Consider the following 20,549-nt stretch of genomic DNA (forward strand, 5'->3'; position numbering starts at 1 on the left):
AGAAATTGATTATAACTCTAAATTTTCTTTAGGTCCCCATAAGATTATCAGTGCCGCTAACCAGCAGGAAGTAGCCTGAAATACTATGCCCACATTCCCAACAAATGGACTAAGGGTACTTTCCTTTGTTTTAAAAAAAAAAAGAGGGAAATGATGTGGGAGAATTGTCTGTATTCTGTCAATCATATTTTAATAAAACGCTGATCGGCCAGGCAGGCAGTATAGGCGGGAAAGCCAGATAGGAAGTAGAGGTGGAGCAAAGAGACTGGGAGTATTCTGGGAAGCAGGAAGCTCCCTCCGCATTCCTGTACAGATCACCGAAGAGGCAACATGTGAGCTGACATGCTGAGAAAGGTACTGAGCCATGTGGTTAACATAGATAACGATAATGGATTAATATAAGTTACAAGGACTAATAAGAAGCCTGACCTAATGGGCCAATCAGCTTTATAACTTATAGAGTTCTCTGTGTGATTGATTTTCTCTGGACTTGCTGGCTGTGGGGTACTGGGCGGGAACAGAACCCCAACAAGCCAGCCCTCATGTTACACACTACAGTTACTTTCTTTTCTTTTTTATCTAACACCTCCAATTGTAAAGCCAAGATGATCCAGATAATAAACTTTAAGTCACACACTTGTAGCAAGATATAACAGTTACTCTGAAAAAAAAAAAATGTGTAACTGATAGTAGTCATCACTTTAATGCTACCTGAAAACCAGGGCTACAAATGATGGTCCTCTGAGAGCTCTCAAATCTTTTGAAACCTCTAGAACTACATACAGTCTTACTCTACTCCAAGCTAATTCTCCTTAATAACCAGTAGTCAAATTTCTCTTTTCTCCACTACAACTTCTGTTCAGGTCTCCTAGCCCCTGGAAGCCATCCAACTTTGCTGTTGGCTTAGAAAAAAACAAAACAAAACAAAACCCAAAACACTCCAAATACCAGGAAAGATAGTCAAACATGAATAAGCTAACCATATAAAGATTAGTGTTACTTAGTGATCCTAGGATAAAAATTATTGTAATTTTTCTCAATTTGAGAGCATCAAAGGTCAATATTTTCCCATTCTTCACATCCATGCTATCAAAGCTCACTGTAATACACATTTAGCAAAGTATTATAGTGTGGATTTTGAAAGTCCCCCTAAAGGCATATGTGCTAAAGGAGCTATGGTGCTATTAATAGATGGGAGAACTTTGAGGAGGCAGGGCCTAAGGAAAAGAATTTAAGTCACTGGACATGTCCTTGAAGGTGACAGCACCCTTCTTCTCCCCCCCACCCCCTTTTTTTACTTCCAGGCTGCCTTGAGATGAGGCAAGCAGTATTTTCTGCAACATGCCTAATATGCTGCCATAGGCCCAAAAAGCACATCCAAATGATCATAGCCAAAAACCTCTGAAACCATAAACCAAAATAAGTCTCTCTTTGTTTTAAGTTTATTATCTCAGGTATTTGTCTTGGTGATTTAAAAAAGCTGACTAAACTTAAGATCTGGCCTATGCAAACATATTTTATACCAGGAAGAACTGTGGAGGAAATGAAACAATGATGGGGAAACCGATAGGAGGCAGGAGAGCTGGAAAAGACCCACATGTGAGAATAAAAATAAGGTGTCAAGCCCAGAATGGTCCTGAGGAAGAGACTGTAAGCACTGACTTGCAAAGTGAGAATGACTGATTAGATGATAACTGTGGCTGGAGCTTAATGAGAAGGCTCCAGAATTAGTCTTATGGAAGGAGCAGTGCTACACAAGACCTGTAGGCATTGAAAGAGGGCTTTTTTCTTACCTGTGCTGCAACAGTATGTGACCGGGTAGGAAAGAGCTTTGTAAGACACGCAGTATTAAACCCTGCCTCAGAAAGGCCAAATGCAGCTCGCAAGCCTGCCCCTCCAGCGCCTACCACCACGGCATCAAATTCATGATCCACAACTGGGTACTGAGTAGAAATCTGAAAAGGAAATTCAGCTATTCATTACATATTCAACTTTATAAAACATTAAGGCTATAATTACAAAATAATCAAAGAAAAGAACAGCTGCTGTATACAGACAGCCTCAATCTTGTTCTAGCATGAGTATGTATTCCTGGTGCTGAAGTGTGTGGTAGGAACAAAGGAACAACAATCAGATTTTTATGGACAAAAGGTTTGTTCCCTTGCCCCCTTCGATTAATTACATTTTTTCATTTATTTATTTATGATTTGTAGGCATTGTACTGGGTGGTTTTGTCTGTCAACTTGACACAAGCTAGAGTGATCAGAGGAAGGAGCCTCAGCTGAGGAAATGCCTCCTTGAGATCCAGCTGTAAGGCTTTTTCTCAATTAGTGATCAATGGGGGAAGGTCCAGTCCATGGTGGGTGGTGCCATCTCGGGCTGCTGGTCCTGGGTTCTATAAAAAGGCAGACTGAGGATACCAGTGGAAGCAAGTCAGTACACAGGTTCTCTCCAAGGGCTCTGCATTAGCTCCTGCTTCCGGGATCCTGCCCTGTTTTGAGTTCTTGTCCTGACTTCCTACAGTGATGAAGAGCAATGCTGAAGTATAAGACTAATAAACCCTTTCCTCCCCAACTTGCTCTCTGGTTATGGCATTTCACTGCAGCAATATATACACCAAGACAGACATTTTGCTCAAGCTGGCTCAAAATTTATCATCTTCCTGTCTCTGCTTCCCAACACCTAGCTTTAAAAAAAAACAAAAACAAAAACAAACAAACAAAAAACAAAGTGTTTTTGAGATCACTTAAAATTACTAAGATTCCAGTCTTTCTATTCTGCTATCAAAACAAGGAAGTATAAGAGCAAAAGAAAGTATCAATACAATGAGCTCTACTTATATCTTTTTTCCAATGTTTTTACTTCTGTTCATGACCATATGTATTTATTTATAGGATATTAACCACACAGAGACAATGTTTCTCCACCTGTGTGTACAAGTCCCTCTTGAAAACAATGTTGCTTTTGTTTAAATTAGCACATTTCAGTTTTCCTGGGTGCAGACCACAACTACAGTTCAGGCCTACATTTAGGGGCAGGGTCTGTGTGGGTAGATTTATCACAGAGAAATTGTCAAGCAGTATTCTCTAACTCCTGCTAGCTCATATGATAAGAACTTGTAAGCAATGTTCAGATTAAAAAAAAACAAAAACAAACAAACAAACAAACAAATAAACCAGAAACAGAACAGGCTAAATACAAAGAAATTTCAACTTCAGTAGCTAGCAGTCTTATTTGTTCAGGGATTACACTGTTCATCACAGCATATACAGTGTATTTTTTTATACTGTTAAGTTTACTTGCATTGAGAGTTTAGATAAAGATTTGCCAGCAAAAATGTACCTATGTAAATATTTTTGTAAGTATTGTATTACACATATTTGAGCACACAATTAATAACAAAGAAATCCTTTTATTTTTAAGTCTTATTTTACATACCAATCCCAGTTCCCTCTCCCTCCTGTCCTCCCCATCTTCTCCCCAATCTACTCCTCAGAGAGGGTGAGGCCTCCCACGGGAGTCAACAAAATCTGTTACATTACTTGAGACAGGACCAAGGCCCTCCCTCCTGTATCTAGGCTGAGCAAGGTATCCCCTCCATAGGGAATGGGCTCTGAAGAGCCAGTTCAAGCACTAGGGATAAATACTGGTTCTACTGCTAGTGGTCTCACAAATTGACCAAGCCACACAACTGTCACCCACATTCAGAGGGCTTAATTCAGTCTTACGCAGGTTCCCAAGTTATCTATCAGTCCCACTAGCTCGGGTCAACTGTTTCTGGGGATTTCCCCATCATGATCTTGGCCCATTTGGTCATAATATCTCCCTCTCCAGGAGTTTGGTCCAGAGCTGTGGATCTCTGCATCTGCTTCCATCAGTTGCTGGATGTAGGTTCTACGATGACAATTAAGGTAGTCATCAATCTGATTACAGGGGAAGGGCATTTTAGGTACCCTCTCCACTATTGCTTAGGATCTTAGCTGGGGTCATCCTTGGGGATTCGTGGGAATTTCCCTAGTGTCTGGTTTCTCGCTAACCCCATAATGGTATCTCTTTTCTTGCTCTCCCTCTCTGTCCTTCACCCAAATCGATCTTCCCAATCCCTCAAGTTCTCCTCCTCACTCCCCTTCACCCCTTTTCCTCTTCCCACTCCCCTACCACCTTTCCCTGTCCCCCAACGCTGCCATGCTACTTAAGAGATCTTGTCTACTGTCCCTTCCCAGGACTGGGGGTGAGGGGTGGGGTCCAAGTATGTAGGGTTCTCCTTGTTTCCTGTCTTCTCTAGAGTTGTGGACTATAGGCTGGTTATCCTTTGCTTTATGTCTAACATTTACTTATGAGTGAGTACATACCATGTTCATCTTTCTGTGTCTGGGTTACCTCACTCAGGATGTTTTTTTTTTTTTCTAGTTCCATCCATTTGCTTGCAAATTTCAAGATGTCATTTTTTTTTTAACCACTGAGTAGTACTCCATTGTGTAAATGTACCACATTTTCGTTATCCATTCTTTGGTTGAGGGGCATCTAGGTTGTTTCCAGGTTCTGGTTATTCCGAATAATGCTGCTATAAACATAGCTGAGCAAAAGTCCTTGTGGTATGGGTCTGCATCCTTTGGGTATATGCCTAAGAGTGGTATTGCTGGATTCTGAGGTAGGTTGACTCCCAATACTGATATCAAAAGTGGCTGTACAAGTTTGCACTCCTACCAGCAATGGAGGAGTGTTCCCCTTACTCCACATCCTCTCCAGCATACGCTATCATTGGTGCTTTTGATCTTAGCCATTCTGACTGGTGTAAGATGGTATCCCAGAGTCGTTTTGATTAGTATTTCCCTGATGGCTAGGGATGTTAACAAAGAATTCTCAACAGAGGAATCTCAAATGGCTGAAAGGCACTTAAAGAAAATCTTTTCTTTAAGTATGTGCAATATTCAAATACATTAAAATGATTACAGATTACTATCCTTCGAAGCAGGAAAAGTTGTTTACATGCTGGGCATATTGACACACACCTTTAATCCCAGCAGAGTCAGGTGGATCTCTCTGAGTTCACAGCCAGTTTAGTCTACATAGTGAGATCCTGTCTTGGAAAAAAGTTGTTTACAGTTAAGTATTGAACTTACCGCATCTGAAACTTTGGCAGATGCCTTCTTGCTCTCACCAACAGTGAAGTGAAAGCCACTGGTCTGTGTTTGGAATGCTGCAGGCCGCTGCAGAGATATGAATAGTGTTAGATCTTAATGGAATATCAACAGAGAGGAATCAATTAAAAAATTCTCTTTCTAAATTGCTAAGCTTCCTATGTACCATTTGCTTTTATTCCTCTAAAAGTTTACCTGGGACCCTGAAATATAGATAGACCTAAGGGGGGCAAGAACCCAGGTCTCGTCCCCTCTACTCTGACTTAGCATTCTAGGAAGAGCCTTTTCCAAAAAAAAAAAGCCTGTTTCTCAATAGAAAACTACTACTGACACTTGTTTTGCCACTATACTAATCTATGCAACTCAGTGAAGAATGGCAAAGAAATCCGTGTTGCTATAGTTTGCAAATAATGAAGCATTTTTACTGGCTCCATCTTAACCCTTTGCATACTGGCTCTCTGAATGTCCTTCAAGAATTTTCATTCTAAAAAAAAATGAATCAGATTATGGTGATATGTGCTTTAACAAATAGACAGGGTGGGACAATCCTTCAAAAATCCTGCTTCACCAGATGGTATACTTAAACTCTAGAACAGGTTACTGCTTATTGAAACAAGATAGGCATTAAGCTTAAGAATGACTCAACTATCTCTTACCCAACATACCAAGACTATAGCCATACCCCCTCTCATGGGTCAGGCCAAAGGCAAAACAAATTTGATGAGTTGATAACTTGAAAGCATTTGATAATACAGAATAGCTTATAGCTATAATTATTAATAGACAGGACTAAACAATTCTTTCTTCAGCATTTCTCTGTTGGTGATCACAAATTTCTTTTTTGCTAACTTTATTCTGTTCTTTTGTAAACTCAAATTCTTCATGAAAAAACAAACTTCAAATGCCAATGAATATTTAGTTGGAGGGCAGAATTTCTATAGTAATAGCCATCTTCATGAAGAGACTAATTTAAAACCAATAACCATATTTTGAGAGGTCAATTGTCTTTTCTATCTTATTATCCTGTTTACTAGTACTTAACCACAGAGCATTATGAAGAGCCACAACAAAGATGGTAAAATGCTGACAGTTAGCATGATTCAAATAAAGTTTGGGGGAAAAAAAGGCTTCCAACCAAGCCCCCATAAAAGAAAAGAGTTATGCAGCCTGATCTCACATGCTTAGAGTCTTATTCTCACTTTCAACTGTAATTCTACTCTAGTCTGAATAAAAAATCATACTGATGTAGAAGAAACTTGCAGTGGTAGAATCAACGTTATAAATGATTTATTAATAGACTTGCTTAGGACACAGTAAGGCACAAACAGTATTTAGCTAAGGAAAATACTTCAAAACACTCCAAAGATGAGTATACTAGCCAGTCCTGTTACAGATAAGTAAAATTAAGGATTCTGGAATGTAAATATTTTTTCACCAGAATTGACCAGCCACTAGGCTCCATTCCCATAACAAAAGGGACAACCTAACTTACAACCATTAGGCCCATTTCTCTATCAGAATTGCCTCAAAGCCCAGGGTGACAACCATTTTTAAGTATGGTATGCCATAAAGTCAGATTTCGTAAGAAAAGCCTAATTCTACCAGCTAGACAAGATAACAAGTTGGTAACAACTATTTGGAAAAGAACAATGAAGGTGTACTTAAAAATAATTCATGCAATTTGGAATATCTTTGTTGTGTAAATCTCCCATCAGCATAAGTAGCCAGACTTATGCAGTCTCCAGTCTCTGTCTAAATTGGTCAAAGTGTAAACTGGCCCTGGGAACTGAAAGGGATTTAAGGATGACAACACATGTGGAATGCATAAACATAAGGTATAAACAAGTTAGTGAAATCTTCTATTCTTGACTGTCTCCTTTCTGGGCATTAGCCAGAGCTGAACTCTGACTATTATTAAAAAGCGTTCTCCTTATTTTTTCCTGAGTGTGTGAACGGAATCTTGGGGATGGGGTGGATTCACTTACTTCTGCTACAATACAGTCCTGCTAAAACTACAGGTTGTTAATCTGTTATTTTCTGTAAAAGGTTTCAGTGATCAGTACTTAAAACCCTCCTTTTAGTGTTTTGAGGACCCAAGGGATAGAGGAGGAGGTCGAAGTCTATGGTAGTAAAATACAAATTACTGAAATTATCAAGTTTGAAAATGCCCTTCTGGTCTTGCAAGAATAGCTGCCAAGTAACCCTTGAACATTTAATTGAACTTAATTTTTAATATCTATTTCAGAACGGAGACAATTGCAGCCATAATTATAGGCACAATGCAAGTCGATACTGTTCAATGTCTTGAGGCTTTTATTTCGTAATTAAATTATTAAGTAGGTAGAGGTGGATCACTTAATTTAGTTTGCTATAATAACGCCCTAGAAATCTAACGCGTAATATGTCATCGTCAAAGAGCACACTGGGACACAATCTGACAATCTTACAATCTGGCAAAGGCAACTCGGACCTTAGCAGCCCAGGAGCACTCTGTGCCCCTCTTCCTCTCCAACGCAAAATAGTGGTCGCAAGATCGGATGAACACGGTGCTTAAGTCTCACCTGAGATTTAAAAACAGTAGCTGAGGTCACTACACAAAGTCTATAAGCTCATCACTTACAATATTTTAGTGGCAACATCGAGGCTACCAACTACTCGCAGATTTGCCCGCTACCAGAAGGACACAGGTTGGTCCCGCCCGTTGACCTTGGAGAATTTAGCTGGGCCAAGACGGGGGAAGTCCTGACTCCACTCCCGCGACCGTGGAGTCGTGACCTTCGCCGGAAAGCTGTCGGCTCTGGTCCACTGCACCTTCCCAGCCCCAACTCAACTAGGGTGGGTTCGCGGGATTAGGAGTACACTCGGCTCTGGAGCACTCCTGGTGCCCGCTATCCCGTGGCACTGACTCACCGCCCCAGTTAGCGCCAAGCGCCGCCCGCGAAGAAGCCGCGAAACTGCTCCTATGCCCGCCATGTCTCTGCTGTCCCGCAAGCCTCAGCGGCGGACTGCGCTGGCGTACTACGCTACGCCGACGTCGGACTTGGAAAACTGCGCCTGCGCACCACGACGGGCTCCGGTGAAAGGTGGTACGCCTGCGCGCTGCAGACGCCGCGGTGACTGTACTTTTGAGGTAGCGTGTTAGCCTCGCTGATGGACTCTGCTCCAGGAGTAAGTGGGTACCAATATCTTTGAAGTGCTTCTCGGGTAGTTCTTCGAGTTTACCAAAACAGAGAGAGTCGGAGGATCCGGACAGTTTAAACTGCGGTCCGAGGGGCAGCGACCTCAGCCCCATAAGAGCACATTTTGTTGGGTTTTGGGTCTCAAGAAGTCGGCGGAACCTACCGCCCTGGATTTCTGGAGTGGGTAGGAATGATGCCTTGGTGGATGAACCATGGGGGCAGCTGCACTGGGTAGCGCAGAAAGCCAGGATACTGAACCAGAATCAGTATCAAAAGCTTTCGTCTTGATTTTAGCTCTTGGAAAACTCAGGATCCGGCCTATTGTCAGATTAGATCACGAAAGCTGCTTCCATCATCTGGCATCCTAATTCTTGCAAACTCGCTCTGATTTGATCAGATTCAGATACCATTTCTATTTTTCTAGTGAAATAGCTGAAATTTTCGGTGTAATTAAATGAAATAAAAAGTAAACCAATAATCACAGTTGTTTCCTGAATTTTCACTTAATATTAGATTAAGTTCTTCCTTTTGGTGCACAATCTTTATAAGCAGAATTTTGAATTATTGTTTCCAACGAATCATTCCCACTTCGTTTCTTATATTTGTTTTTGTTATAAATAAGGAAATATGGAATATGTTTGTGCACAACGCTTTATATTTTGAATTATTTCCTTGGGACTTTTAACCCAGAAATGGATGTTATTGGTGTGGAGGGGATAAATAAGACAGTGGGCCCTCTGTATTGGTGCGTTCAATCAACAGCATATCAAACACATTTAGGAAAAATTATGTCTGTTCTGAGTATGTACAGACTTTTTTTTAAAACAAGGAGGGAAATAAAGCATATCAGCTACTTAAGTGCCTTTATACCTTATTAAATATTGATGATTTAGAGATAATGCAAAGTATTGAACAGATTATATTCAACCACCATTTTGTATGGGAGTCTTAACTAGGCTTAACTAGGTTCCCCGACAGATATCTGAGGTATGGCTACGTTAGTAGGAAGTTTTTAAAATCTATTTGCTCTAAGTTAGTATGTATCGTTCTAAATTAGGCATCTACCAAAATTTTTAATTCTGTGGTTTCTATACACCATTAAATTCTGAGTCATATTTTATGGTCATATATTTCTCATCATACTTCATCTTTACATGTTAAGCAAGGTTTGTTAAAATGTTAAATTTTTCAAAAATTCTATTAGATTCCTTATTTTTTTTACATGTGTACTTGTTAACTATTTTGTGATTATTGTATTTGTGAGGGTACATATAAGCAAGGTGAATGTTCTTAGGACTTTATGAAAACAACCATCTAGTATGAGTACTTTGTGACTTTATTTTTATTTATTTGAGACAGGGTCTCTTTGCCTCTTGAATGCTGGGCTAGAATGGGTATTTTGTAAACTAGTAGATTCATATTAACCTTGGTCTCCAGGCAAGTTTGGGAGTTATACTCTGAGGTGAAGCAAGGGGTTTCTGTAATCCTGATCATGACAGCATGTAAGTAGCTTTCCTTTGATTTTTATCTGTAGAAAGCTACTCATTCTTCGAAACCCAGCTCATATGAAGCAAATGCCTATTGTAAATTCACTTTTATTGAATTGTCTATGTACAGCTGTTTTGGAGTTTTACAGAGACAACCAATAAGAGACATGTACAATTATGCTTTACTTAATGGTGGATGTTGGGGGAGGCTGCTTGTTCATTTCCCAGCCACCCAGACTCATGAAATAATCACACAGAAATCTCTGTTAGTTGCAATATTGTTTGGCCACCAGCTTAAGCATATTTCTGACTAAGTCTTATATCTTAAATTAACCCATTTCTTTTAATCTGTGTTTTGCCACATTGCTGTGGATTACTGGCAAGGTTCCGGTGCACCTGTCTCCTGTGGGCAGCTACTTCTCTCTGACTCATCCTTCTCTGTCTGTCTGTCTGTCTGTGTATCTATCTATCTATCTTTCAGCCTGGCTTTACTCTGTTAAGCCATTGGCTGAAAACAGCTTCTTTATTAACCAATGAGTAAAACATATTCACAGCATACATCACCTCCCCTTTTCTGTCTAAATAAAAAGGAAGATTTTAACTTTGATATAGCAAGATTACATATAACAAAACAGTTATCAAGCAAGAATTACAGTTACAATATTTATATCTACTTTATCTTTTATCATAACTAAAGAAAACTATAATTATAACTATCTATTTTTCAACTCCATCAAAGACCCCAGAAGGATATAATATTACCTAAGTTAACAGAAAGTGCATTGTAAACAACTTCCAGAACTCTAGAATTGACAGAGACATCTTGCTGCCCAGACAGTCGCCCAAAGTTCTGTATCGTTGGGGGCATCCATCTTCAGCTTAAAGGCCTATAATATCCAGCAGGCTTTTCCATGAAGCAGGAAATTTCAAAGACAGTTCCACCTATATTGGCAGTTTCTCACTCACTGTCTTCTGTGTCTTGCAGAGTGTCTGGCAGACTCTTTCATGAAGCAAGAACCCTGAAAGACTGTCTCACCTTCTTTAGGCAGCTTCAGCAGCCATTTTTCTGTGGGTCCCACAAGTCCAGTCAAGCAAGAGCAGTTTCATGCTCTCGCTGTCATGAAAAGTCCTAAGTTTTTTAAAACATTTTAGATGCTATATTCTGTAGTCTTTGAAAGTGTTGAAGATTATCTAATTGAAATATTTCTCTATATATCTAGAAAACCTAATATGTATATTTCTGCTCTTGATTAAGGTATTGTGTTTGTGCAGCTCGTTTAAAAATGTAATGTATAATTAAGAAATATAGGTTAATAGATAGTCATCTATGGTAGTCAAGCTCGTAGTCCTGTTTATTAGTTTTTCTAGATATATAGAGATATATTTCAATTAGATAGATAATCTATCTATCTAGAATACTATCACATGTGTGGTTCATTGTCAACCATAATTTTTAGGGCTTATGATGGTATGTGTAGAGTAAGAGAAAAATTTGATTTATTATAAGTAATTAATATTAGCACTCAGATGCTTACCAGTCATACAGAAACACTTTCCAGGCACACCTAGAATGATGTTTAACCTATTAGCTAGGCATGCTGAGATGCCTTCTCTCATATATATAGACACATAATATTAATCATTACAATGACCATACATCTAAAAATGAAGGGAGAACTCACCACATTTTGCTTGTACTTTACTTGAAACATACTTCTCACACTACAGTATGACTACTTCTTGGAATCACATAGGATGCAGTGTTGTGCAGCACACAGAGCTGACAAGTATTTATGTATATGATATAATCCTAACAGCTATACTCTGTTCCTTTTATATAATTAGCATATTTTTCATTTTCTTCAAGGTATAGCTCCATGAATAACTTAAACGACCCCCCAAATTGGAACATCCGGCCCAATGCCAGGGCTGATGGGGGTGATGGAAGCAAGTGGAATTATGCCCTCTTGGTCCCAATGCTGGGATTGGCAGCTTTTCGTAAGTTATAATTTTCTTGACATCTCTGTTTCCTGATCCAAAACATATGCCAGGAGTAGGTTGCTGCAGGTACTGGACACACTAAAGATTGTCTTTAGTACTTGACCAATACAGTGCAGTTTTACCCTTATACCAACCAACTCTGTGACAGGATTAGCTTAGGCTTGTTTCCAACTAGCTGTTATAACTTAAATTAACTTGTTTCTCTTAATCTACATTTTACCATGTGGCTCTTTACTTCTCCTTCATTCTGTACATCTGACGCCTTCCACATCTCGCTGGTGAAATCCCTGTGCCCAGATTCATACCCTGAGTTCTTTTCTCTGCCCAGAAGTCCTGTCTAACCTCTCCTATCTAGCTATTGTCCATTCAGCTTTTTATTAAACCAATGACAAAACCACATCTTCACACAGGTAAACAAATATCCCACAACAGGTTAGCTTTTTTGATCCTCAGTTTACCTGTTCCTTGAAGGTAGCTTATCATGCTTTAATACATTGTGAGCATTAAGTAAGCCAAAAGCATTTGGTGTGTGCTAAGTTTTAGTAAGTTTTAGCTTTCTCTCATTGTTTCACTATTCTAAAGGGACTTCTTTGTCTTAGTTGCCCGCCTCAGTACTGACAGAAAAATTGACCTGAAAGAAAACCAGTTAGGATGTTTGTTTAGTATTTTAAAAGTCAGATATTTGGGTGAGTTTGCCCATGAAAACTACTTTGCAGGCTAGAAATCCTCATATTTAAATTGACTGAATACCACTGAGACTCTTACCAGTCATAGACTATAGTATAGTCTATAGTATAGACTATATGTGTGTTTACAGATGTAGAGAAAGAAAATTTGAGAAAACCCTGCCTCCTAACTGCTCCCACCTATGATAACTGATGTAGAAGAGCTGGTTTATATTTCTTCATGTCTTGTGGTTCTGGTTGTCATCTAAAAATATGAAAAGCTGATGAGTCAAGAAATGGAAAGCAAATGCTGTGCCATATGTATAGTGATCATTTTTATACAGTAGCTTTTTGTGTGTCTGAATTTCTCAGTTCAGAAGTTTGCCATAGGGAAAGAGGAAGGTTCTGAGCATTGCCTGATGCCAGTCCAGATACATCCCAGAGAGTGCTATTTAAAGGCTCCTTCCTGTCACCCTTTCTCAGTGAACTGTTCAACATAAAAGGCATTTATTGCTGTGGTTCTGTGAGTGGCTTGGAAGCCTTAAAATCACATTTATTATGAGTAGATTCTCATCCATTAGTGGTGTTAGTTACTTTGAGTGAGTTAGCTTTGAGAATGGGAGAAGCCCTTTCATTTTCCATGTATTTTTCAGACTTATTTGTAGTTTTAATACGAACTCATAACTCCCAATTTCTTGCTTTCCCTTTTTGGATGTTCAAGTTGATACTTTTTCTCCTGAGGACTGAAAAAATGATTTATGTTTCTGTTTTGATTATCCTGGCTAAATAATGTATTCAGGGATAACTGCTATTTTATTGTTGTTGTTGTTGTTGTTACTTTACATCAGGGTCTCACTATGCTGGCCTTAAATTCACAATCCTCATACCTCAGCTTAGGTGTGTGCCAGGACAGCCTAGACTAAAGGTAATTTAAGAACTTTGCATTCTTATAAGGATTTTCTAAAAGTAAGTTACTATATGTTTGAGAAGATGTATTACAACTTGCATATGTTAACCAGCCTTCATCATGGTCAGGATGTAACATGGTCAGGAAGTAACAGCAGATGAATTGAATGCTTCATGGATGGATGAGAATCTACTTTTATTCTGATGATTTAAATTTCATGACCAACTCTCCCTTTCATTTTTCCTTCTTTCTTTCGTGGTTCTGATGATCAAACCCTGGGCTTTGTGTATGCTAGACAAGAACTCTACCATTGAGCTACATCTACAGCCCCGAATTTCATAATTTTCAATACAATTCAGAACTGGTAAAGTTGTGCTAACCTTGAAGAGTTCTGTCACTCTTTGGCAGTCTTAGATCTCCTTGTCTCTGTTTTGCCTTCTGTCTCATTCCCTTTTCTCTGTTCATTCTCCCCTTCTTCCTTAACCCCTCTCCCTCCCTAACTTTTTCTTGAGTAGAAAAGAAACTGTCTTAGATCTAAAACATGAAGTGTCTGGTATACTGAGCTTAATCACATAGTACAATTCAGTGTAGTCAAAAGAGACAATTTTGAGACCATTGTAGACCACATACAGATCAGTAGCCTTTACTCAGTTTCTCCTACTGGTTACCTCATACAGACTCATGTGAGACTCAGGATCGTATGGTTGGCACAGGATCGTATGGTTGGCACAGGCAAGATAACCTCACATTATGAAGGAACACCTGTTACTTCATAGCCACAGTTTCTTCTGAAATCTGGGAACCAGTTGATCCATAATGTTATATAACTGGAGGAATGAAGTTATGTGACTGTCTTGAAGTCTTTGTCAGATAACACCAAAATATCTGATCTTCCTGGGCTTTGGTATAACAATTTATTTTGCTTTGAAACCTGCAAATTTTGGATGTCCTTGAGCTTGGAATCCTCCTCTTTCTTAGCCTCCCAAATACTGGGATTACAAGTATTTGCTACAAGTCCAACCTAAGTTGAACATCTTCACCTTATTTTTGTAAAACATAATAGCAAACTCACTAGACTTAAACTGTATACAGATGATAATTGGGTAAACCCAAGTATGACTTCCAACAATATTTGAAGCCTACCTATATTAATTTTTTTAAACATTGGCAATAAGTCATGGAGCACCAAGGCAGAGCACATAAATGATAGATTTGAAAACAAAGTAGTGATAATTTTTTCCAGCCATGGAAGTTAGACACCAGAACACGGTCATTGAATGTACTACTTTAGGTGTCCAGCACTGATCTGAGTTTAGGATAAGATCTTTGCCTATTTTATTATCTATGAAATTTCAGTGTCTTGGTACTTTGAATTCTTAGTCTTTTACTGAAATGCTGTCATCGCTGTGTTCTATATTTTCTTTAGTAGTCATAGGATTTTAGTTGTGTCTCTTCATGTGTCTTCCTCATCTCTTCCTCATGTCAGGTTGGATTTGGTCTAGGGAATCCCAGAAAGAAATAGAAAAAGCAAGAGAAGCATATCATCAGAGAACAGCTGCTTTCCAACAGAATCTTGAAGCTAAATATCATGCTGTGATCTCAGAACATCGGCGTGCAGTTGCTCAGTTGTCTTTGGAACTGGAAAAGGAGCAAAATAGAACAACTAGTTTTCGAGAAGCTCTTATCTCTCAGGGGCGTAAGTTGGCAGAAGAAAGGAAGCTTCTTGAGCAGGAACGAGCTCAGATAATGCAAGAGAAAAGCCAGCTGCAGCCTCTGAGAAGTGTCTATCTGAACTGCCTGGAAGAAGGGGATGACTGGCAGAGGAGAGCCCAGCTTATGCTGAAGGAGGTGGGAGAAGCTCTCGTAGAACGTCAGAATATCTACTGCAGCCTGGTCCTTCCCCGTAGTACAAGGCTAGAGCTGGAGAAGAGCTTACTGGTGCGCTCGTCCGTTGATCCGGTGGCTGCTGACCTAGAGATGGCTGCTGGCTTATCTGACATATTTAAGCATGATAAGCATTGTGGAGATGTCTGGAACACCAACAAACGCCAAAACGGGAAGCTCATGTGGATGTATCTCAAATATTGGGAACTACTTGTTGAACTTAAAAAGTTTAAGAAAGTAGAGAAAGTCATACTAGAAAAATGATAATGAAATGAAACTTAAGGCCAGATGGGTTCATTCGCCATGGCAACCTGCATTCTGGGCTCTCTGATATTTAGTCTGTTTCTTTATCACCAGGTGTGACCCAGTACAGATACCCTTTGTGAGAACTCAAGTCTTTCCACCCTTTGAACTGTGCAGTAGGGACTTAGCAGATAAGTTTTTTCTATGATGCTCTGTAGCTATTAGAGATTCATTTTTGAAGCATTTTTGAGCTGCTAATATTTAGTAGAAAAAGTACAACTTTATATTTTAGTTCTAGGGTAAAGAAAAAATTTAAAGCTCAAATATAATATTCTTACTCTAAGAAGTGTTCTATCAGTTTTTACTTCTCCTCCAATTACTGGTCTCTCCTGATTCCATCTAGAAGTTATTGGTTAATGTAGTTGTGTAACATATGGGGCCGGCTTGTTGGGGTTTCTGTCCTGCCCAGTTCCCACAGCCGGCAAGTCCCAAAGAAAAATCACACAGAGAGTCCCTCTCCCCATTTTTTTAAAAAACAGGAAAATATCCATAGTTCATTTTTTGGAAATGTGGGCATAGTATTCCAGGCTACTTCCGGCTGGTTGCGGGCGCTGATAATATGATCAAGTCCTAACTGGAGTATCCTGTGAGGCTTGATCATCTCAAGCAGCATCTTGAATCCTTTCTGGATGTAGAACTCTGACGTCTGGGCCATCTGTTCCTACCAGAGATTTCTCAGGTGGTCTTCCTTGATCAAACCTGATTTTTCTTAACTCAGAATGAATCCATAGCCTCTCATTTCCTGTGGAAACAAGCAAAATCTCTTCTCCAAAGTAACATACCTTTTGACTTCAATTTTGAAGTCAAGGTATTTTCAAAATACCTATCTTAGATTAATTCAGCAGCATTTATAAGCAAATATCTTTTAGCAGCTGTTGCTCTTTCCTCAGCATTCAAACAATTCAAAGAGAGCACAATAACATACAATATCAAGATTCTCTGTGTGTTTTCCATCTTTATGTGGCTTTATTTTAAACTCTGTTTTTTTATTTTTAATTTTTGGCTTTTTGAGACAGGGTTTCTGTATATCTTTGTCCTGGAACTCACTCTGTAGACCAGGCTATCCTTGAATTCACAGAGATCCTCCTGTCTCTGCCTCCCCGGGGCTGGGATTAAAGGTGTGTGTTACCACACTTTGAACTCACAGAGGTCCGTCTGCCTCTGTCTACCAAGTGTTGGGATTAAAGGTGTGTACCACCACACCCTACTACTCTTTTTCTTTTTTCTTTTAAGGACTTTAACCTTTTTTTTCAAGCCTGAGTATACTTTTAACACATTGTAAACCATTTAGAGGTTTTCTTCAACTTTGAATCTTTCATTTACTGTATATCTCTCTCTTTCTGACTACATGAGTCTTAAATTTACCAATCAATATGGGTAGGATTAAAGCCGTGGCTTTGACAGCTGGATCCAGCCCATTCTTTAGCTTTCTGCGATTCCAGCCTCATGGCAGAGGTACTGGCTATAGCCACATTTATTGCCACAACTCTACAGCGTTTCACGGTTCTTGCCAGCAAGCATGCTGCAACAGTGTGCTCACAAACCACACTCAAATGCTTCATAGTTCAACCGCCTGCCTGAAAGAGTCAGAGTTTGTCCTGGCAGGATGGCCCAGAAAGCTGGCATTTTAAAATGGTGCAGCTTTTTTCCTGCTAGTGCTGAAAACCAAAAAGCATGCAATCAGTTTTTCATCAACACTATGTAAGTGTCTTGTGGCAGGACCTCTTAAAAGAGCTGCAAAGTTTTGTAGCTAAAGCTGAGTGAGGAAGCCTCTCTTAAATAGAGCACTTGCTTACCTCTAGCAAGCAGAGCAGACCTGAGAAATTGCTGCTACCAAGAAGCCATGCTTTTTTCTGCACAGAATTACTTCCCAAGTTCTGTCAGGCTTTATGTGGATGCAGTTGTCCATGTGGGCGCCATTCTGTAACCAGCTTGTTGGGGTGTCTGTTCTGCCCAGTTCCCACAGCTGGCAAGTCCCAAAGAAAAATCACACAGAGAGTCTACATTAGATATAAACTGATTGGCCCATTAGCTCAGGCTTTGTATTAGCTCTTATAGCATATTAACCCATTCTTATCTATGTTAGCCACATGGCTCGGTACCTTTTTTAGCGGGGCAGGTCACATCTTGCTTCTTCTGTGGTCTGGGCAGGACTGCAGGAGAATGGACTTCCTCCTTCCCAGCAGTCTCCTGTCCTCATTGCCCCACCTTTACTTCCTGTCTGGTTGTTCCACCTATACTTCCTGCCTGGCCAATCAATGTTTATTTAAAGCATGATTGACAATATACAGACAGTTTTCCCGTACCATGGTTGTATTTTCAAGATATATCTTGTTTAGGGCATTTTTCCCCATAAAAAAAACCCCACAAACAACCCAGCAAATGTTTCTTCTTCCCAGATTGTGTCCCAGTGAACACCTAGAAGTGAGCTGTTCCTATATCTAATCATGTTTATTAGCAATGTACACAGACAATATTTGTCATTTAACATAGTGTCACTTTATTTGTGCAATTCTTTACTATTTTTTTGAGACAGAGTGTTGCTGCATAGTCCAGGTAGGCCTCATATGTGCAGCCTGCCTGCCTCAGGCTCCCAAGTGCTGGGCTTACAAATGTGTGTAACTACTCTTGGGTTCGTAATTTCACATGTATTGGCTCAGTTTTTAACATTACTTAAAAGGTAGATAGGTACTTATAACCTATTTACATACATCTTATATGAGTTGACCTATTGTCATGTAATCTTTACTCTGGTTTTATGAGCTACGTACTATTATTTATCTTGTAAATGATAATTTCCCAAGATATTCAGATTCTATGACTTGCCATGGTTTTCTAAGATTTCATTTTTGGTTCCCCTCAGGGCTAACATGTATTATAACAAGAAAATCATCAAAGAAAAGGCATGTAGATCAAGTCTGGAGGAACCAGGTGGAGCCCCTAAAAATCATACTCTATGGAATCACAGGGCACATTTTTTTTTAGGAGCAAACTGTGATATATGACAGGTACCCTGGAAAGCTCACTGGTGACTATCAAGCTCTTGATGGGGTGAGGCTATTCATGTAACCATTCTATCTAATATGTAACAGTTCCATTCCCAAAGAAAGGAAAGTGGTAGACATCACTCATTAGTTACCAGTTCTGGGAACTCCCAGCATCCAGGTTCCCAGATGCCTGTTAGGTACTAGCCTTATGCTTGGATGCAGTCAGTATGAAGTCTTTTAAGTGAGTTCTACATAGCCTTATGATCTGGAGGACAGGATCTGGAGCCTGATAGAGAGATGGTAGTCTGCCTAGGTTAGTTTATGTTCAGATCCTGTATTCCACCATGTGCATATCCTCAATAGAAATATGACAAACTTGAAAATACACAGAAAGCAGTTCAGTTATGGAATGATTGAGGAGTGCGGGGGGCCATCCTGTCCCGCAGGAATGAACGCCACCAAAAACGAGAATTCCTTCTCTGGTCACATCTTTATTTGGAGCATTCCCTTGAGGAAAATTGAGGGAAGGGAAGATAGAGCAGGGACAAGAGAAAGCTTAGAGAGAGAGCATTGGGCCCCGAGGCAGCTGCTTTTAAACGGTGGAGCAGCTTGAACGCTGTCCTGATTGGTTAATGCCATTCTGCTGGTCTGAGCATGTGCAAGCAAGGGTGCTCAGCCCCACGTGGCTACCTCCAAACTGCAGGACCACCTGTGCCTCCAGGTGGCTCCCAACATCTCCCTCTTCTCTTGTTAATAAGAGCAATAAGGCAAAACTATTCTTCAATCTGGTCCCCACCTCACTTGGGCTAGCAGGTAGCACACCAATCAAAGACATACAGCACTTCCACCTATACGCAGCATGCCAAGAATATCTCTGCTCCCACCCATTCCTAAGGAAGGAAAAGGCAAAGTAGAGTCAGTCAGAAAATTGTTAAGAGATAAGAGGTTGCACAGGGTGTTGCTCAAGGCGATAACGTGAGACAGCTGCTCTTGACATCGCCCAGAAGGTCATCTCTGCTGCCTCCGCACGAATCTTCCACAGCAGGACACTCAGCATCCACTGGGTCATCTTCTTTATCTCTCTGGTCGGTCTCGCTGGCATCCAGATGTATGTCAGCATTCCTAGAAAAACATAAACAAAACTCTCCTCCCAAATTAACATTTAAGAGTATTAAAAACTCTCAGTGTAAAAATTCAGCACAATCAGTACTGGAAGTAGGCTGGTTTTGAACTTAGAGACCTGCAGGTCTCTGCTTCAAAAAGCAAATCTTGTTTGCCTGTACCAGCAAAATTTTGAATTAAAAATTAAGTGTAAAGAATGCAAGAGAAATCCTTTCTCTGGGGGAAGCTAGTCCCCCTCTTTGTCTAATAACCAAAACAGTTGTCACTGGGAATTGAACTCAGGACCTTTGGAAGAGCAGTCAATGCTCTTAACCTCTGAGCCATCTCTCCAGCTCCCCTATTCAGATGGAAAAACCTCTAGGTAGCATTGTTTAATTCCATCTGTTGCCTCAGGCAATAGGTAATGGTAACCAGGTTGACGCGCCTTTATTATGATGATTAGGACCAGTTCTTTGAGGGAGAATGGGCGTAGACCATCGATCATCTCACTGCTTCCTGCTGACAAAGGGACGTTGTTTGGGGGATAAACGTTTTTATCTGACTGAATTTTCGGCGACAAATGTTTTTATCTGACTGAATTCTTGGCGACCTTGGCTGAGGGCGGCAGCAGCGGACGGCAGCGGCAGCGGACGGCGGCGGCTGCCACAGCTCCGCCTTTAAGGCCCCTTATGGCGCGCTCCGCATGGCCCCGCCCCGGGCCGTGCACGGGCTCGCCGTTTCACCTCAGGCAATGAACTCGCACCGCCGGCTGTGAGTCTTTTCCAAGCTCCGGCGAGGGGGGGCATCCGCCCACCCATGGAGGGCCCGGTTAGGGCCGCGGGGGCCCCAGTCTCAGACCTTCCCAGGGGTCTCCGTCTTTAGGTCATAAGCGGC

General features: G+C 40.4%; 2 protein-coding genes and 1 pseudogene across 3 annotated transcripts in view; 1 reads left to right on the plus strand and 2 right to left on the minus strand.

Annotated features, from left to right (window-relative positions):
* Sdha (succinate dehydrogenase complex flavoprotein subunit A) overlaps positions 1–8,188 on the minus strand; it is a 26,698-nt gene extending 18,510 nt beyond the window's left edge. The window contains exons 1-3 of the mRNA XM_048459226.3: positions 8,052–8,188; positions 5,124–5,210; positions 1,794–1,955 (exon numbers count right to left, since the gene is read on the minus strand). Of these exons, the coding sequence (XP_048315183.3) occupies positions 1,794–1,955; positions 5,124–5,210; positions 8,052–8,114 (312 nt within the window). The 5' untranslated portion in view covers positions 8,115–8,188. The remainder of the gene's footprint in view (positions 1–1,793; positions 1,956–5,123; positions 5,211–8,051) is intronic.
* Positions 8,188–17,934, plus strand: Ccdc127 (coiled-coil domain containing 127). Of its 2 annotated transcripts, none has more exons than XM_048459236.3 (3): positions 8,188–8,309; positions 11,675–11,805; positions 14,867–17,934. In XM_048459236.3, exons 2-3 carry the CDS (start codon positions 11,685–11,687, stop codon positions 15,526–15,528), a joined length of 783 nt encoding a protein of 260 aa, XP_048315193.3. In that variant the 5' UTR covers positions 8,188–8,309; positions 11,675–11,684; the 3' UTR covers positions 15,529–17,934. The 2 variants fall into 2 exon arrangements, with proteins under 2 accessions (XP_048315193.3, XP_048315199.3); XM_048459242.3 differs by having other exon boundaries at positions 8,246–8,313.
* A 2,454-nt stretch (positions 17,935–20,388) lies between these two features.
* Positions 20,389–20,549, minus strand: LOC148119738 (Nuclear RNase P; annotated as a pseudogene).

The sequence above is a fragment of the Myodes glareolus genome, chromosome 15, assembly GCF_982192425.1.
Source record: "Myodes glareolus chromosome 15, mMyoGla1.1, whole genome shotgun sequence".
Lineage (NCBI taxonomy): Eukaryota > Metazoa > Chordata > Mammalia > Rodentia > Cricetidae > Myodes > Myodes glareolus.

Bases quoted from the DNA above. Each gene is read 5' to 3' on its own strand.
- Ccdc127 (XM_048459236.3), top strand. From the start codon at position 11,685: ATGAATAACTTAAACGACCCCCCAAATTGGAACATCCGGCCCAATGCC. The intron at 11,806-14,866 runs GTAAGTTATAAT...TCCTCATGTCAG, and splicing joins GCTGGGATTGGCAGCTTTTC to GTTGGATTTGGTCTAGGGAA.